The 18,773-nt window shown below is 41.8% G+C and overlaps 3 protein-coding genes across 5 annotated transcripts; all 3 read right to left on the bottom strand.

The window, feature by feature from the left end:
* Nucleotides 1-155: 155 nt before the first annotated feature.
* pla2g12a (phospholipase A2, group XIIA) lies at nucleotides 156-3,192 on the bottom strand. Of its 3 annotated transcripts, none has more exons than XM_035635942.2 (4): nucleotides 2,785-3,192; nucleotides 2,069-2,148; nucleotides 1,766-1,931; nucleotides 156-815 (listed from the first exon to the last, which is right to left on the bottom strand). In XM_035635942.2, exons 1-4 carry the CDS (start codon nucleotides 3,002-3,004, stop codon nucleotides 697-699), a joined length of 585 nt encoding a protein of 194 aa, XP_035491835.1. In that variant the 5' UTR covers nucleotides 3,005-3,192; the 3' UTR covers nucleotides 156-696. The 3 variants fall into 3 exon arrangements, with proteins under 3 accessions (XP_035491835.1, XP_035491836.1, XP_035491837.1); XM_035635943.2 differs by having other exon boundaries at nucleotides 2,069-2,145; XM_035635944.2 differs by lacking the exon at nucleotides 156-815 and adding an exon at nucleotides 867-1,256.
* A 749-nt stretch (nucleotides 3,193-3,941) lies between these two features.
* Nucleotides 3,942-11,756, bottom strand: dnajb14 (DnaJ heat shock protein family (Hsp40) member B14). Its single transcript, XM_035635927.2, has 8 exons — nucleotides 11,572-11,756; nucleotides 8,193-8,367; nucleotides 6,921-7,066; nucleotides 6,407-6,595; nucleotides 5,723-5,808; nucleotides 5,483-5,592; nucleotides 4,943-5,115; nucleotides 3,942-4,812 (listed from the first exon to the last, which is right to left on the bottom strand). The coding sequence occupies exons 1-8, from the start codon at nucleotides 11,702-11,704 to the stop codon at nucleotides 4,688-4,690; spliced, it is 1,137 nt and encodes a 378-aa protein (XP_035491820.1). The 5' UTR covers nucleotides 11,705-11,756; the 3' UTR covers nucleotides 3,942-4,687.
* Nucleotides 11,757-12,372: 616 nt separating this feature from the next.
* Nucleotides 12,373-18,196, bottom strand: LOC118311843 (tetratricopeptide repeat protein 39B-like). The gene is made up of 18 exons (XM_035635920.2): nucleotides 18,076-18,196; nucleotides 17,870-17,895; nucleotides 17,186-17,290; nucleotides 16,865-16,996; nucleotides 16,553-16,629; nucleotides 16,178-16,307; nucleotides 15,939-16,044; nucleotides 15,675-15,740; nucleotides 15,447-15,555; nucleotides 15,255-15,322; nucleotides 15,080-15,139; nucleotides 14,831-14,992; nucleotides 14,449-14,540; nucleotides 14,248-14,368; nucleotides 14,046-14,157; nucleotides 13,819-13,936; nucleotides 13,450-13,566; nucleotides 12,373-13,024 (listed from the first exon to the last, which is right to left on the bottom strand). Exons 1-18 carry the CDS (start codon nucleotides 18,103-18,105, stop codon nucleotides 12,910-12,912), a joined length of 1,746 nt encoding a protein of 581 aa, XP_035491813.1. The 5' UTR covers nucleotides 18,106-18,196; the 3' UTR covers nucleotides 12,373-12,909.
* Between the last annotated feature and the right edge of the window lie 577 nt (nucleotides 18,197-18,773).

Below are 18,773 nucleotides of genomic sequence, written 5' to 3'. Positions count from 1 at the left end.
TCCATTTTTTATACAGGGCAAAAGAACAACAACAAAAAACTAAATCGCTTTAGATGCTGTAGAAATATAGAAGTCCTAATAATTTATTGAAAGTTTCCAGGAAATAACTGCAAAATCGGTGGTAATTACGTGGCAAAATAAAGATGAACTTCTGACACTGTTAAATTAGTTTATTTAGCCGAGTAAAAAGGCAGTAGCTGATTTCCAGAAAAAAACTGCCACAATTAAGAAAATATCTTGACATCAATTATATATTATTGAAAATGTAATATTTTATATATGTTCATCTGTATTCTTGTTGACTGTAGACAAAATGTTCAGCTAAACTGCTGCATATTGACTAAAATACTACAAGTTACACTGGTTTAGCGTCACAGATCGTGTCCTATAACCCAGGAAAAAACTCATCACAGGACAAAAACAAAATACACAGTATCGACAACATATAAATAATCAACTGCACAGGAAAGGTATGAATTGTCTTCTAATGTTAACTAAGGTAATTTCACATTCACTTCTAACAGAAAGTGTGCATTTCACAACTCCAATAAAAGGAGCTGAGCAACTTTATCGACAAACTATCCCTGAGAAAACTCTACAAGTCAGGAAGAAAGGGTTATCGCTGGTGTCCCCCTGTCAGTGTTGTTACTCTATTGAACCAGTCCTTCTTTTTACAGCCTTGTTTCTGTGGCGGCGTCACAGTTCCCTCTTCAATTCATACTGACACATGCAGGAGTCCCTCTGGCTGTCCAGGTACGGCTTACATCCCAGATGCATCACGGCATCGAACAGCAGAGTCACCGCCGACTCACAAGCTGCCAAGACGGAGAGAAAGAACCAAGAGGATGAACGTGAGCGGACAACACACAGCATTGGACAGGTGTTTGTTTTTTTCAAAAAGACGCATCCGACCGCCACCTCTTCACTTAACAGAAAACAGTATTGATCATAGACAGATTTTATTGTAGATCAAAATTGCTTTAAATGTCTAATTTTTTTAAGAATCAAAAAGTCAGATTAAACATTGAATCTAGATTCTGAAATAAAGATCTTGAGTCATTTTCAAAAACTTCTCAGGATGAGAATAATACAGATTCTCCAATCCAGGGTGTGAAATAAGGGATTTGGCATGACGTTAATGATTCGAGTCAGGATTTTAAGAATAAGTGACGATTAGGCTCACTGAGATACAACTCACATAATAATACAGTATCTGGATTTGCAGCGTTTCAAATATAGCTCTCTCTTGCCATCTGCTGGACATATCGTATGTTACAACTGTTAGAACACTTGGTCACTTCATGACCAGCAGAAGCACACATAAAATAAAATCTGTATCCATTACCCCAGAATTACTAAAAAAAATGATATGTTCATTTTATAACATGTAAACATTAGATTAGCATCTAAAAATCCTGTGGTTCTTCAAAAGCTGCTTGTGGTGAGTGACTGACTGACACTATTCTCTCCCATCATGCAGCTGTTTGACAGTAGTTTGGTTCACTTCACACAGTCCAAGTGTTGGATCATTTACTAACAGAATTAAATTACAATTAACTATACTGATTTCTTGTATACTCACTGCAAAAGCCTCACCATAAAGATCAGTATGTCATTTATTTTCTTAAGATGAAATAAAACACTAACAATGTTAAAGATGTAATCGACTGATAGTGACAATAATAATAGTAATAATCGCTAAATGAAAATCTGATATAGTGACAGCCCCGTAGCGTATGGTATGGAATCAGGTCTTGGCAGGTACCTTGGACACTCTGGGCCAATCCCAGAGTTCTTTGCACATTCCTGCAGATGGTCTCCAGACAGTCCTGGAACTGCTCGTCGCAGTCGTGCTTCTCCCGGCCGCAGGTGTCGTAGCAGCGGTCGTGCTGGTTACAGCATTTGGTCATGGACGGGATGCCTATGTCAAACTGGAACCAGCAGCTATGGTTACTCTTTGAATGCTTTCAATCGGTGTGTTTTGGACTTGGCAAAAATGCACTATACGGGACATGCAGTGGACATCAAGAATCCCATGACAACCCACACAACCTCTCTGTCACTGTACCTGGAATCCAAACAGTGGGGAGCCACATCCATTGGGTGGCGGCTGCTTGTACCCAGGACGAGGCGCCGGCTTGTAACCTGCTTGGAAGGAGCAAAGGTGAAGATGTTTTTTTTCTTTTTGTTCTGCCACTGACAGTTATCTTGTTGTCAGAGATAACCACATCAGGTACAGATAGTTAAATGGCTTACAGTGCCACTCAAGGGGCGGCAACGTAAATCCTGTGGCTCCCGACAGATAAATACACACTCAGCATTTAAGATGTGGCGAATGATCAATAGATCTCTCACAGCTAAAAAGCACACGTGTGAATGACATCACCAGTTAATCATGCGAGACTGCAGAGTCCTGACAACAAAATTACGAGAGCTGCAACAGTTAATCGATTAATTAATTAGTAATCGAATACTAAATTAATCGCCAATTATTTTTGATAATCGATTAATCGGTTCAAGTAGTTTTTAGGAAAAAATATCTTGATTCTCTGATTTCAGCTTCTTAAACGTGAATATGTTCTGGTTTCTTTGCTCCTCTACGACAATAAACCAAATATATTTGGTGTGTGGACAAAACGAAACATCATCTTGACAGTTCTGGGAAACACGATCGACATTGTTCATCCATTTTATGACATTTTATGAACCAAACAACTAATCGGCTAACCGAGCCAGCTGTTCACTGAGGGGCAGGTTTTCAACAAGGGGGAGCCGGTGTTTTACCATCACTACACCTGTAATGACACAGCCCGTCGTCGCCCCCGAACAGGTCCAGTGCTGCGTTCAGGTACGTGTCGATCTTGTGTATTCCGTTGCGGATGGTCTTCAGAGTCGTCCTCCAGTCGGGGGTCTCCGGCTCCTGCTTCCAGGCGGACGCGCGTGGGAAACATCCGCAGGTGAACGCGACCACCAGGAGAACACAGGTGAGGCTGCGGTCGAGCATAGTCCACTTCCACGTCGACGCCACGAACCCGCGGTTTTCCGTCGGCTTTAGTGTGGTCGATTTATTCCTCGAGATGTTGTCTCGATGGCATCTCAAGTTCCACTTGTGCTTGTTTTCATTTCTCTTCCAACGGACGGTGCGATCCTACCTGTCGTCGCGGCGGCGGTTGTCGTTTCCGGGTTTGACGCTGTCACGTGACCGCTGATAAGCCAATGGACATGGAGACGTCAAACGTTGCAACGTTAGTAAATACAACTACAACTCTGTAATATTCTACATATCTTTATAATCTATTCCCCAGCAATTTTAAGTCATTAAAGTTTATTTGTCTGATTTTAAAATGTTCCTTTCATTTTTATTATATACATGTCCATTTCTTTCTGTCACTATGTTATGCACTATGGCATGTTGATTATCAGACCTGAGGAGGTGGTCATGAATATTCTTTTATGACGCCTAAAGGTTCTATATCAGTTTCATTTGGTTGAAAGTGACACCTTGAATAAAGATTTATTACATATATTAAATATTAAATTTAGTGGCATACAAAAAAAATGCATTTTACAATGTTTTAGTAATTATTATCATTAATATCTAGGCCCTTTTGTCTATCAAATGTCATGCAATAGTGATTTAAAATTGTTAATTGGCAAAACAGTCCCAAAATCCAAATATGTTCCGATATGTGACAAGGAAAAAGCATTACATCGTTATATTTGAAAAGGTTTTAATAGAGCAAATGTTTAGTATTATTGCCTAAAGAATGTTTTTTGTGGACCAACTAATCAGTTAACTGACTAATCATTGCAGCTCTATTTGATAGAAAACAAATATACCACCGTCTGCTGAATTGACAAATCTCAAAATTTTAGTGATGGATTCATACCACTTCATTTACTTTTTTTGAACTGACTCACAGAAACAAATGCATCCAGTCTATGGTCATGATTTTACTTTATTTAAATGGTTAGGTGAGCATGAAAGAAAACCTTTTTACTTAAATAAATGCATAAATTTCAAACATTCCATAATGAAAATATACAACCATTTATGAACAACAGCTTCAGTGTCCTTCCATGTCAAGTCCCAACCATGTTCACATTTTTCAAGCATTCAACATAAAAATGTTCTTTAGGTGGCAAAATCATTGATAGCTCTTCGCGATCCACCGATCTTCATCCGCACTTAGAATGAAGGAAGCTAAAAGATGCATTCAATGTTCTTCGTTTCCTTCTTTTTCCCCTCCCCCGTTTTCTTCAGAAATGGATTTGCCCGGAGGACAAGCACCCCCAGATGAACCCATCTAAAAGTCACGTCAAGCAGATGATGAAGACAAATGCCGTCGGTTGATTTAAAGAGTGGTTTTCTTATGCAGAGCGCCTCCTGGGTTCTCACTACTCCAAGCATGTGCCTTTACACAGTCAAGTGTCCTTGTCCTTCTCGTTTCCAGGAAAATACGAGAAAATGGTGAGTAAAAATTCAACAAGGCGATTCCTGGGGTCAGGCTGGAGTAATGAAGAAGTGAAGTTGGTGGTGGGGGGGTATGAAGAGAGGGACATTTTTAAAATTTCCAACAACAGACCTAAATTATATTAAGTTTCTGCTCCTAGTGTTAAGACTCTTCCTTAAAAAAAAACATAAACATCTATTCGTATACATTTACATGATCTAAAGGCGTCCGACTCATCCTCCTCTGAATAGGTTATTTAGTCTGTCCAGCTCCTTGCAGTTATCCATGGTCATGAGCTCTGCCTTCTTGCGCATTCGGTCATCCCTGTAGACCTTAGCAGCATACAGCAGGTCTGTTTCTGGATGAGAGCAGAAGGAAAACAATGTGAGTGACAAAACAAATGAGTCCTGGAAGAGAACAAAGTGAACAGCAGATACCATTAGTGAATTCAGTAAGCTAGTCCTGAGGCTGTGTACTTAAGCACTCACTTGTCTGTCTCTCCTTCCAACAGTTATTTCTGACATTAGCTACGTAGTCCTCCTCCACATTTTTCTCAATCTGATGAAGCGCAGAGCCTTTAAACTCAGACTTGAAGTCTTTAGTGACATAATAGTCAACGTGCAGGTTTTCGGTCTGCCGTTTCAAGGTCTGACCCGTGGACCTGGAAGAGATTTTTGGGGCAGGGGGAGAGTAAAAAGAATGTTATTAAAGCTATATGCATGTTCTGTAAACTGCAGAAGAGAACATTTAAAATACCCAGAGCAAAATGAAAACAACATAAAAATGGGATAAGAACAGAACACCCCCTGGAGAGGACATGGCACAAGTTTACTGAAGCTCTGTGTATGAATGTTACAAAAGAAAACAAAATGTGTGTAAACTATTGCGGTTAAACCATTCATGGAAATATGTGTTGAAAAAGACAAAGGAAAAAGTGAATGTCACAAAGGATTAGTGATTTTCTGCGTACTGTTGCAGCCGACAGTTAATAACTAACAGTCAGAGTGTGTGTGTGAGTGTGCACTTACGGTCTAGAGTAGAGGCTGTACGGTGGAGGTGATACCATCATCTGACTCAGTATTGATACTAAAATCAGGACCACGATGGGCATCAGCTGGATAAACACTGAGAAACCACCCTGGAGACAAACACAGTACAAGTCCTTTCATTTCTACAACAAAAGGAATATATGGTGAAATGAACACTCATACTCATGTATAATATGCCACGTGTGCAAACAACAATGTGAAATACAACCATCTACATACGTCTCCCCTTTCTTCCGTTCTTTCCTGTCGGGAATCTGTGTGATTGCTGTAACTCGTCCTGCCATTGGTGAAGGTGTGCGTGCTTGCTGTAGATAGGAAAATTATTGATTGTGGTCAAAAACAAAAAAGTAAGGGATACGTCATCTATATATTCATGCTGGGGAAATGAGGCAAGGATTGTAGTTAAGGCAAACAAACAAGAACAAATCATCAATCAACCCCCCCCCCAAAAAATGCATCTATTGGTCTAATTCTAAAAATACTAATTATCAGAACCAATAGAATAGAATAGAATAAAACTTTGATGTGAAGCCATGTTTCGAATGCTTTAATGTGGGCAAGACGGGCAGTAAGAGTGGTAATATTGCTAAGAGCACGAGACCTGAGGTACTAGATCCTGTTAGTCACAAATTAAGCTCTACACAGAGAGCTGCATTCAAAAGCTTTCATCATGTGTGGATTTCTTCTACCACATAAAAAGAAGTCCATTAATTCTTTTTTTCCTCCCAAATATAGGTAGAGCTGGTAGCTGTGAACCAATCAAAGTGCAAAAAGTTCAGAGAAGAAATAAACTGATAACGTGGCATCACAAGAACAGATAATAATTAACAGGAAAAACAGTAACAGAGTAACAGGTTTAGACAAGAAATAGATAAGTGAAAATGATGGGCAATAATCACTTACATGAAGGGAAACCACCTCCAAAGAACATATTGAAGAGGTCCTCAGGAGTGATGTCAGCCTCAAAGCCCCTGTGGAAGTCAAAGCCGCCGCCGTGCGAGTGCCCCTGGCTGCTGGGCTCCTCCCCTCCCGTCAGGTCATACTGCCGTCGTTTGTCTGGGTTGCTCAGCACTGCATACGCGTTACCAATCTCTGGGGGGGGGCGTTGTTAATGACATTAATTCTTAGAGATTCAACTCCTTGGGTCACAACGCTCGTTATTATCACATGGGAAAGCGGCATTACTATCAATCTTCTGGTCTTGAATTTTTATTTTGCTCTACTGCTGTTCCACTCGACTCATGTGTGATGCCATCTTAGCTCCACAAAATAATACCAACTTTACCAGAATCAACAGCTAGAGTCAGGGGGTGAAATCTGCATATCAAGTCAAACGTACTAAACAAACGAACACATTTTTACATATATAAAGACAGTATTTTCAATATCACATGTTTACGATGCACCAGTGACTCACTTTTAAAGGCCTCCGTTGCTCCAGGTGCATGATTTTTGTCTGGATGGAACTTGAGTGCTAATTTCCTGTAGGCTTTCTTGAGCTCATCCTCGCCGGCTTCTTTACCAGCACCGAGCACTTCATAATAGTCCTTACACCGCTTTATTCTAACAAGACAGAGACAAGGAAGTGAAAAAAATAAAACACAATGTGGATTATATTTGAAAGGCAGGGTACAAATTATTCGGCTTTAGTGTTGCTCTCTTCTTCCCTTGTCTCTTTCCTAACAACAGTGGCTTATCAGTGAAAGTGACATGATGGTCATGGCCTTAAGGTTACATCACAACATTAGATACAAATATGTAGACAAACAGAGCCTCCTGTCTGCATTTCATCTGTAGTTGTACAGGTCTTCTGAAAGCATACTGATGGGACATAACAGAGCAGTACCACCAGAAAACACGGGGGGAATTAAAGAATAATCAAACTGACGCTGAATTCAATTAACTGTGTTCAGCTCTTATGCAAACATCAATTCATTTTGTTCCATTTTGGTGACAATTTGCTGGGAGTAATTAATTTGGACAACTGAATTCTATGAAGCAATATAATGATAGTAAAAGCAATAAATAGTAATAATAATAAACTAATTGTTATTAATATTTATTATTACACATCACTGAGTGATGATTGGAGTAGGACGACTGATGAGGTCACCAAAGACATTTCTAATGTAAACAATAAACAACAGGTTTACTTTTGATGCAACTTTTAACCCACTGAAGGTTCCTCAAAGGATTTAGTATAAAAACACCGGGGAGAGGACGACTGCATAACAACCAGAACATGTTTATCTTGGAGACGAACAAATTTTTCCATCAGCAGCTTTCTAATCATCTAATTGGAGGGTATGTGTGGGTAATATTTACCAGCAGCCTTACACATTCTAATTTTGGTCTAAAATTAGAGCGTGTAGTGGTTACCTGGTATCTAGTTCACACCACTAAATGCCTCTCTCTCTCTCCCCTCGTGGGCAACACACAGTGTTGAAGACGTTCCCATAGCAATAGCTGTGTGCACAACACTGCAGCGTCTACAGTGCCGTCCTTCAGCCACTGATTAAAAGGTCTAATCAAGTGTGATAGGAACTGTACTGATGCCCAACGGCCAAATGTGGGAAAGCAGCAAAATGGCCACGTGAAGCGGGTCAGATTACAGTACCAAGTAGTGAGAAGAGAAATAAGAAAATACCACATGAAAAGGGAAGATGTTGTGAACCCCCAAAATTCTCACCTTTGCACACCTTCGACCTGGTCTTTGGTGAAGCCTTTAGAAGAATCACCGCCAGCAGATTCTTGACCTTCCCTCTCTGGCCGGGCGCCGGTGCTTTCCGAGCTTTCTGCTGGTCTCCTTCGATATGCACCATTACCCGCTGAGCTTCCATTCTTCGTTAATGCGTCCAACAATGCTGAAGTAGAGAGGAGAAAGCCATGAGCTAAGGATTAAAAAGGCGTGTCCAAATCTTTTAACAAATTCCAAAAGAGGAACCTGTAAATTTACATATGGAATTAGCCTCAACACATTTTACACAATGTAAATCTGCCTCACGCCCCCCCCAAAAAAATCAACACTGGTGTTCAAACTCACACCTTGATGCCAACAACCACTTTGGTGGGTGATGTTTGGAGATGCAACAATTTCAGTACAAGAGGTTCAATGATAAATTGTCTTAGCTGCTTTCAGACGTGCACTGAAGTCGGAACAATTTTCCGGAGGGGCTGTATGTGAGAACGTAACTGTCCTTAAATGTTACTACGGACATTTTCCAGAACCTTTTTGTGCCAAGCCCCTAGTAAAATGTCATGAAAATATCGAAGTACATATAATGCAGCAGGTACTTCTCTGCAGAATTGATGACTGTTAACCGAGTTCGGAACTGCAGCTGCAACTCCAAGAGTCGGTGATCTGGTCAGACAGCACAACGGTGCTGAAGTATATCAGAAATAGAACAAGCAGATTCTGTACTTTTGTTGCCAACCGAGTTGGGATAATTTTGCCGATCTCTGAACCAGGTCAGTGGAGATATGTTAACACCTCACTGAACCCCAAAGACTATGCGTCGATGGGACTCACGTCTGAGAAACTGAAGAAGTGAGGATCATTCGCTCAGATAATGGGACAAACTTTATTGGATCTGAGCGTGAGCTCAAGAAAGCCATTAAGGAATGGAAAAGCTCAAAGGCTCTTGTGTTATTTATTTTTAATTTTTTTTTAAATTTAAAAAAGTCATTTTAGGTCACTTCCCCTATACACCTTAGTCCTCAGGCTTCTGTATAAAAGATTGTGGATGAAACTTAATGTGATTTGTGAAAGCTAACCATAACACCCAAAAATGTTCTATCCTCTTTCACATGCTTATATTTTCGCAGCTGCAACCCAATTTGCTCAGTCATCAACGGTCTATGATATCATCTTCTTGATGCTGTACTTATTGACAGTCGTCCTTCTTTAATGTGAGCACGTCCACAGAAGTTCGGAAATCCTGGGTCAACTGAGGCAGTTGGTGACCAGCTTACTGACAGTTTGACATATAGGAAAGTGCTATAAGTGTTATAAGTAGGTTGTACCCATGTGGCTGCTGTGATATCAGCTGCCTGTGTGCAGGTGCTGCCTCAGAACTGCCATCTCCTTTAAACCACTGCAACATCAGTGGATGTAATGCATCTTGTCACCCACAGCCAGACCTGTCTGCACATTACATTTCTACTGTTCCAGTGCACATGTAAACCCTCTCTGCACCACTTATCAGTAACCTTGTCAAGGCTTCTCCACGAATAGGGAAACACCGCACAACAGCAGATTCATTGACGCACTGGCTTCATGTGGTGGTAGCAGTGTAAAGGCAACTATGGCTGCAAAGATAAAAGGTACTAAATGAGCTGCTTTCAACGCTCAGTTCTGTTTTTTCTGTTCCTGCTTTCACTGATCCTTTACTTACTTAGAATGGAAGTCATGAAGAGTTGTATAAATATCATTATACAGTGATTGACATGAATGGCAACCTCGTGTTAGTAGCAAATGATTACTTCTTAAAAGATTAGGTTTCCTATTTCAGCAAGATATCTGCACATTTACAAACTCCCTCCCACTGTCTCAAAACAGCAAGCCAAGCCATCAAATGAGCTCTGAGCTCAGGAACCCACACATTCATCCCGCTCCCCTGTTCCCTTCAATACACACTCAATGTACATGTGTAATATTTGTAGGATATTTTTTTAACCATTCCAGCAGCAAAGCCCCTCCTTTTTTGCCTGTTGTGTAACACCTTTTACATTTCAATGCACATCCTGTGCTGCGCACATCGATAGAAAACCTTGAGTTCCTTGATTATTTGCTCAAAAATATGAAAACTTGCTATAAATTGACTTTTGCAGATTGCAGATTGGTGGACATGTGTGTGTGCTCTTGCATGCCACTCGGTGACTTATCCACTAGCTTCCTGTGAGCAGCTTGGGGACTGTCATTAGGGCTTTTAAACACAGACACAAAGTTAAAACTGAGCATTTCACTACTTTCCACTTCAACCCATTAAAGTACAGTTAAACAACCGAAGAGCTAATAGGCCTTCAACGTGCAAGTCCATCAAACCTATAATACAGTCCCACTCACATCTACTGTCTACTCCATCCATAGAAACATTATGTGAGCTGCAATCCACCACACTCACTTCACACCTGTATGTATGTACACCTGCATGTGTGTACACCTGTACATATGTACACATGTATGTGTGTAAACCTGCCTGTGCACCTGTGTGTGTACACCTGCCTGTACACCTGTATGTGTGTACACCTTCCTGTACACCTGCCTGTGCACGTGTGTGTGTACACCTGCCTGTACACATGTATGTGTGTACACTTGCCTGTGCCCATGTGTGTGTGTGTGTACACCTGTATGTATGTATGTACACCTGCCTGTACACCTGTGTGTGTGTACACCTTCCTGTACACCTGCGTGTATGTACACCTGTGTGTCCTTGATTGAAGCCGGTACTTCGAGGCTCTCCCTGGGGGTCAACCATTGAATTACAGGATTGGCACCTGAACCTGTCGCCTTGCCAACCTGACTCCCTCCAGGCGGACGACACAACCGTCCCCCGGCTTCCACATGGCGGCTCTGCCCTCAGCCCGAACACCCACTGGCACACGGTTACAGCATCATTAAAGATGAAAACTCTACGTCTCAACGACGCTCTTACGTGTCCTGTCGACACACGGCGTCCAGCTTTGTGGTGTGAAGCAGCATTACCGTGTTGCACTAGATGTCATTCCCACCGCCATTAACACTTCGACTTCCCATTTAAAAAAACACCGAGAGCGTTTGACCGAGAGCCAAGCGCAAGCTAGCTAGGTTAGCTAGCTAGGTTAGCTAGCTAGGTTAGCCGCACCACAGCGCCAGGCCTCCCGCTGAGCTAACCTGGACCAAGTTGTTGTTCTGTTTCCCCGTCTTGTTCGTTCCCATGCCAACAAACGAAAGACACACGTGTGTGCACCGTCACACGACGGTCCACCGGTGTGCGCTCGTCCCGCGGGTTGACGTTAACGGGCGTTAGCAGCATGCTAACACCCGGTGATTGACAGTGCACACGGGGCGCTGCTGGCTCGGTCTCTACCTTTGGCGGCGTCGGTCGGATACAGCTTCTCCGCCTTGACCAGGAACTTCTCCGCTTTCTCCCTGTCGCCGGCCTCGAGGGCTCTCGTCGCGATGTTTATACATCTCTCCGCTTCGTCTCTGTTCCCTTCCATCTTCTCCTTTTCCCCTTTTCCTCCTCCTCCTCCACCCCCCCCAGCACCGCCGACGGAGTCAGCTGATCGGCTCACACGCACCACGTGGTCTCTCCAGCACTTGACAGCAGCGGTGGAGAGGAACTCGTCACCGCCGTGGGACAGTTAATGTGATCTGACACACATCTGATAGACAGATGAGGGAATTCACACAATGTATTCAAATAGGCATTGAGGACTGATCTTCCACTTTAGTGGTGCAGATTTGTGATTAAATCAAATTGACCAGCATAAACCATGGGCAATCTTTAGACTGCCACTCTGAGGACATATATATTCTCCACACTTCATGAAGACCACAATCCATGTTTACCACTAAGTGGCTGTATCCTTCTAATGCTCATGGCAAAACATTAAACAACGTCCTGCAATGGTGGACGGGAAAAAACTTTCTAGACCCTACTTCCTGTGGTCCTCAGACACAAACCCAACACGCGTGACATTGAATGGATGTTTTAAAAAATATTAATAATAATAATCAAAGGAAAGCCAGAGGTTTCTGACTTCATCAGTAGGATGTCATGTTAAGTTCAGTGATCAAATGTCCTGCAAACACCTTGCAGTTCATGTGTTTGATTCCGATTTACTCTGGCCAAAAGATTTACCAAAGCAGACGGATACATACGGCATGGCATGAAGAAGAACAGACAAACTTTTATTTCTTTTTACAAGATTCATTCAAACTTTGTTTGAACACAGAAATACATTGAGGTAGAGACCTCATTAAAGATTGTTCGCTGTAAACATGATGGTATATAAAAAAAAAAATATGAACAATCAAGCATGCTTTGATTTGACATTAACAAGCAGGGCAAGTGAAATGTTCTCAATATCCCATTATTGAAGTGCAGACAAGCAAGGTGTAGTGTATTTCAACAAAAATAACAAAGTAAATAAAGAAGGTCAGAGGCTACTCGCTGCCCTAGATGTAATTTCAGACCAGTTTTGTACATTTTAAACAAGGTTTAGAAGTTGCCCTGTCTGGAGGGCTGTGCCTCAGAGCTTTGCACTTCTGTGCCGACAAAGTGAAGGGGGTGGGGGATTAAAGCAGGAGGCCCATCCAGAGGATTTGAAATGCAGTCACAGAGCTCAAGGTGGCATAGAGAGTAGTATTTTTATATATTATATCTTTCTTTTTTTTTGTTGAGTTTCCTGCCACGGGGTCTTTAAGCTGGTGTACGCGAAGGGGGAAGTTTGGCCGAAAAGGAGCCCATCGTGTTGAGTGATGCATGGATGCGGAAATGTAGCCTAGACTCCATGCTGTAGTCTTTGTAGTTCAGCCTGCAAATAATAGCACTCATTAGCACCTTGCCCAATATATAGAAAAAAATCCAGTAACCACGTTTTGCACTTGTTGATACATTTGATTCCAAGTTTGCATCTCATTTTCCCTTCAGTAGACTCCTTAGCAATAAAATGTAAGAATATAATGGTAAGGGATCGACTGCAGGTAAAAATCTACACTAAACGATGCGATTCAAAGCTTTAGGCTTTGACAGTAATTTATTCATGTGGCACTGTACACAAAAACAAACAATTGCAGGCAGTGTTCACAATGGTGCGGCTATGAAGTGTCACCAGGACACAATGCTGGATGTTACTTCTGAGAGGGACATGAACTTTCCTTTGTCATACACTTACACATGTTAATACGTACAAATAAAAACATGAAACCACACAAACAGAAACCTGGAACCAACACTTACTTGGCATTTTCAATCACTGTGACGGCCGTCTTGAAGTCACCTTTCTGCTTGTGCAACAGGCCCAGCTCGTACATGGTAAATGGCACCAGATAGTTTTCATGCTTGATAACATTTTCACTGGAATAAATTAACAAATGGAAAGTCACTTCAGTGGGTCTATTCAGTCACACAAGCTCACCGCTGTATTCTCACATGCGCTCACTCGACACTCTCCGGAAATTTCACTGAGGGGGCTGGCAGCAAAATGTCCAGAAAATGTCCAGAGCAACATTTGGGTTCTCACATACAGCCCCTCCAGATCATTTCAGGAAAATGTGCAGACTTCCAGTTCAGTGCATGTCTGAAAAAAGTGTTTCAAGATGACCTCACCTGGAAATGACGTGGTTGAAGCACAGCTCAGCCTGGACCAGACGACCCAAATGTCTTAGACACAAGCCCTTCAGCAGCTGGACGACACACTCGTCATCCGTGTGATACTCTGATGGGTCTATGCAGACATAACGCTTGTTAGCTTCACTTTAGTATGTTTGATGATATGTATAGAAAAGAAAAAAAAGATGTATATGACAGTATTAAAATTCTGCTGTTTCTCTCACTTGGATCATCTTTAAGCTGCTGCTCTGCTTTTTCCAAGGTGGTCAAGATGGCTTCGGTCACCTCAGGCCTTTTCCCAACTACTGTGAAGCCATTCCACACATACATCATTTCCTGTCACAAAAAACAAATAACACTTTAAAACTGAAATGGTTTGTGTTTATTCACTGACTGTAAAAAAAAACAGAAACCACATGTTCTTACCAACGCAGGAACGACCAATTTCACGGGGCTAGAGGAAGAGTATCGCTGGGCCTTCCTCGCTGCAAACTTCTCCGTTGGAATAGATTTCCCAGCAATTCTCAAACGGAGACCCTCCACCTGCCTACAAGCCACACGCGTCGCGTTACAATGCATTTATAGACAGAATTGCAGCAATAGATTATTGTCCTTTCCCCAGCACACCTGAATAACTCGACCACGTCTTCTCCCAGTTTAGTCACTTCTTCCTCCGGGAGCATGCTCAAGATGGCGGCTTTCTGATAAACATAAATAGCCTACAAGAAAAGGAGCAAACAACTTGTTATGAGGGAAAATATATTCTTTTCATCCATGTCTGTCCAGACTTAATGAAGACTTTAAAAGAATTTAATAAGGGTAGTAAAACTTGTATGTTATCATAATTGGCATTTTAATTGTTGCGTTTTGTGAGGTCACAGTGGCCTTGACCTTCAAGCTCATCCTTGTGGACTTTTGTGTCAAACTTTACTCAAGGTATTCCCGTCATCTGTCGTTCACGAGAATGAAAAAGGACAGATGGACGAACGAAATGGTCACATTAGAATACCTGGGACCACTTGCTCTCCTTGCAGAGAAGGTCGGCATATTGATAAGCCTCCCTCCAGTTTTGCTCAAAGGAGTAGGCCCACATCAGCTCCCAGTAGCAGAGGTGGTGAATCTGATGCCACTCCTCCTGTGCTGCGATGCACGCCAGGAACTTCTCCTGGGCCTGCAGAGAAACCCAGAAACACCAGCCACGTGAGCAGAGCATGCATTTTAATCAACGAGTTCAGTCGGGAGAACAAAAAATACTCACACATGTGAAGTTTCCTTTGAGCAAAGCAATTCTTGCGGTGTAGAAAACAATGAGGGCTCCCTGAAGACAAAATATGTTTGATTAATTCAAAATGATGCAATCTCACTTCGTAGTGCAATAGAATAAAGAAAACATCATCTCCCATCAGTCAGAATCGGCACAACAAACTGCTCACATTAGGGAACTTCTCAACGTAGGGTTCAAGTAAAGCTTCGGACTCGACAAGGTCTCCTTCTCCAGTACCTGAGTGAAGAATGAGAGCGCAGGGAATTCATCATCAGACCTTTTCAAAATAAATGATAGAAGAAAATGTTTTATTCACATAGAGATGAGGGATGTAAATGTGAAAGAAGTGAAATGGACAAACCGAGTATCACCGTGATATAGAGATGAAACATCAGCAGAGTCAGGGTGCTGAGGATGGAGCGCAGGCTGTTGCTGGCTGCTCCCTCTCTCAACTCTGACAACCCCAACTCCTGTGAGACAACCAGCAAACGATTCTTTGATTTAACATTAAAAAAAAAGAAGAAAAAAAAGACACCTTTCACCAAAACATTTATTTCATTAAGCCAAGATGTGGGTTCCGGCGACCTACCCTGTCTCCTGAGAAGCCCAAAAACTCCATGAGTCGGAGGACTCTGGATGGAAGCAGAGACAGCATCTGATAACAACAAGGACACACAACCGGGGTTGGTTTATTAGGATACAACCGAAACACAGCGGTAGGACACCAGTTGTTGTAAGTCCTCCATCACACTGAAAATCAACAGTTTGCACTCATTTGTTCCTAAAATGAAATCGGCAGACAAGTTACGTCGATTTTGTATTTCTGTATGAATTCATGCTTTCCATAGCTCACCAGATTAAACGATCCAATGCCCATGTTGACACCGCCTCTAAAATGACTGTGCGTACTCTTGAGTTTTCCCATGTCTTTCATGACAACTGCCATGGCCTGGCATTCCCTAGTTGGGAAGATGACATTTGAAAAATCCACTGGAATTTACTGAAATATGATATATTATTATTCCAGCACATCTGGTTGTTATTGTTCGTCAAGGGCCATTCCCCCTCATGAGTACACACCAAGCTTCTTACTTGTAAATCTGATAACTGTTTCGTATTCTCATCCCTCCTTTGATGAAGCCGATTATACTCTCATCCAGGAACGTGAGCGCTGCCTTCTGGAGCAGAACCTCGGCATAGCACAGCTCCGCATGCACCTCTTCTGTTGAAGTCGAAATGAATGTCACAGGTTAGGTGAAAACAAACGCCTTAACGTTTCAAATATATATATTTTAATGGAAAGTATTTAAAGTAGAATATAAGCCAAGAGGTTGTAATTCAGGATTGCATCATTTCTAGCTAAATGGGTGGAAGTACGTGATTGCCCGACAGTCAACTGTCTTTTGGGCTTCCTGTAAGTTTGCATATTATCTGGAGTGCATAGTGTGGTGACAGTGGTTCACTCACCCTCCGTCATATTGTCAGCTGGCTGCCTGTACCACAGGCTGGTCAGAGTCTCCACTATACCAGTTTTTTTCCGAAACCTGAAAATGTTTGTTTGTTTGTTTGTTTTTTTAAAAAAGGAACTCGCAACTTTTTGTGACAATTTACCAAGAGACCATTTTAGACGTAGCAGGACAGTGTCCCTACTTTTTTGGACAAATGAAAAAATGTATTCATCTGCATTTAATATATGACAAGTTTTCTTGCTTTGCAAGGTCCCCTGCAACAAACCAAAACAAATCCCAAACTAAAGATTGTGGAACTTTCCCTCCATACCTCTGGCATGTCTGCAGGGATTCTCTCAGGGATGTCATGGCAGCATCCATGTCCGTATGTTCAAAGGTCATGCCTGCCTGCATCACCAAGATGCTGCTGTAGCCCATTGCGTGATACATGCTCTGGCTCTTCCTGAGGGGAATAAAGGCAATGATGTTTGGCTTTTTCTATTATGTTAAAAAAAAAAAACCATGAAAACAATCGGAAAAGCAAGCAAATGCCTTTAACTAAGGATGAGAGTACAGTGCCAGCAGTGGGAATCGGCTGCACATTTAGACATTCAAAGTCATCTGGATTGTTTGATGGAGGGCCAGTACTTACCAGGGTTTTAAAACAGCCAGTGCATCGGCAAACCTGTTGTTCAGGAAAAGGTCGAGGGCGGCGGAGCATTCTTTCAATGCAGTCTCTAGATCCATCTTAGGGGATCTGAATGAAAGAGCAATCAAAGGCAAGTTGGCGTTTCGGCTTCTGCATCCCAGCACACACGAGTAAATCTGACAGCAGGTCACGCATAAGCATTTGGGAGTAGAGCTGCAACAGTTAATCCATTAGCATTACTAAATTCAACCAGCAACTATTTCGATAATCGATTAATCGGTTAAAGTAGTTTTTATGAAAAAAAAAATTCTCTGATCACAGCTTCTTAAATGTGAATATTTTCTGGTTGCCTTGCTCCTCTATGACAGTAGACTGGATATCTTTGGTGTGTGGACAAAACAAAAGACAGTCGACCTTTTTTCAGACTGTCACAACATTTTTATGGACCAAACAACTGATCAACTGATCGAAATAATCGCTGGTTGCAGCCAGTGTGTTGTGTGCGGTCACAACACAGTCTCTGCAGGGCACCGTGTCATTTTCATCACATGATGTCTGAGGAACACGATTTTTGCAGGATCCCCTCAGGTTGGCCTTCACGTGTGCCTGCTTATTAAGAAGCTCTAGCAAGTGCATGTAAAAAGTTAAAAAAAAAAAACAATAAAATTAAAAAAACTTTTCACTTACATCGCATCCTCATGGATTATGTCCAGCTGAAAAAAAAATGAAAAGAGTAAATCCCCTTATCAATTCGCCTCTTAGAATTTAAAAGAAACCCGGTGTTTTTTTTTTCGTGGTTTGTTTGTTTGTTTGTTTGTTTGTTTGTTTTCCCAACAGGCGTTGAGTCCCAGCAGTGTTGCAGGAGCACGAACCCAGTGACACGCACGACCTACCTGCGTCAGGGAATTCTCCTTCGTCTCCATTTCGATGTGGAGCTTGGGCGATTGGAGTTTACCAAAAAATACAAATAAATAAGGTGCTCCACTCCCTCGCCGACAAAATGGTGACAGGAGCACCCGCCGCATTTATACACCGAGAAAACGGGAGTGGCTGAGATTTGCAAGCCCATCCCAGGTTTGTTCTTTCCTCGTCATTCCACAGGACATCAGATATATCTTTTTTGAAACTCCTGAAGTTTTATGACCAGCCCTTCCAAGAAGAAATAAATGGCCCATTGTATCCAGAATTTATAATTTGATTCGATCTCAGATTTGTAATACCAATACAGTAATATGAGATTTTTCATTACAAGAATGCCAGGAAAAGGACTCTGGGCATATTAGATAATTTGACCTCTTTGGGCTTCAAACAGTTTTTTTTTAATGACTCATCTGAAACATGACCATAGGCTTCAACTACAGTGGCTTTTTTTTTTTGCCAGAGGTTACAAGATGAATTTTTTAGAAACCACAGGTTAAATCTCTAATGTTGCACTGATGTATTTTATTCGTTTTTTTTTTTATGAATTTAGGATCTTATTTTGAAAAGTATCCAGTGGTCTCAGCTGTCAGGAAAATGTACCTGGAGTAAAAGTAAAAGTACTTTCCTCTGGAGTGTAGAAACATAATGAAGCGATAACATGGAGAAGAAA

Source organism: Scophthalmus maximus, chromosome 8 (genome assembly GCF_022379125.1).
Source record: "Scophthalmus maximus strain ysfricsl-2021 chromosome 8, ASM2237912v1, whole genome shotgun sequence".
Lineage (NCBI taxonomy): Eukaryota > Metazoa > Chordata > Actinopteri > Pleuronectiformes > Scophthalmidae > Scophthalmus > Scophthalmus maximus.
Note: the sequence above shows the minus strand (reverse complement) of the source record. Positions and strands in the feature narration are given on the sequence as shown.

What these genes read in the sequence shown, in the direction of transcription:
- LOC118311843 (XM_035635920.2), bottom strand. Translation starts at nt 18,105, where the DNA reads ATGGAGACGAAGGAGAATTCCCTGACGCAG. An exon ending in CTATATCACGGTGATACTCG is followed by an intron (nt 15,323 to 15,446) that starts GTTTGTCCATTT and finishes TTCTTCACTCAG; the next exon opens with GTACTGGAGAAGGAGACCTT. An exon ending in TTCAACCACGTCATTTCCAG is followed by an intron (nt 13,567 to 13,818) that starts GTGAGGTCATCT and finishes AATTTATTCCAG; the next exon opens with TGAAAATGTTATCAAGCATG.
- pla2g12a (XM_035635942.2), bottom strand. Translation starts at nt 3,004, where the DNA reads ATGCTCGACCGCAGCCTCACCTGTGTTCTCCTGGTGGTCGCGTTCACC. An exon ending in TCATTACAGGTGTAGTGATG is followed by an intron (nt 2,149 to 2,784) that starts GTAAAACACCGG and finishes GCTCCTTCCAAG; the next exon opens with CAGGTTACAAGCCGGCGCCT. An exon ending in CCCCACTGTTTGGATTCCAG is followed by an intron (nt 1,932 to 2,068) that starts GTACAGTGACAG and finishes TGCTGGTTCCAG; the next exon opens with TTTGACATAGGCATCCCGTC.
- dnajb14 (XM_035635927.2), bottom strand. Translation starts at nt 11,704, where the DNA reads ATGGAAGGGAACAGAGACGAAGCGGAGAGATGTATAAACATCGCGACG. An exon ending in AGCAACGGAGGCCTTTAAAA is followed by an intron (nt 6,596 to 6,920) that starts GTGAGTCACTGG and finishes GCCCCCCCCCAG; the next exon opens with AGATTGGTAACGCGTATGCA. An exon ending in TGGAGGTGGTTTCCCTTCAT is followed by an intron (nt 5,809 to 6,406) that starts GTAAGTGATTAT and finishes TCCTATCTACAG; the next exon opens with CAAGCACGCACACCTTCACC.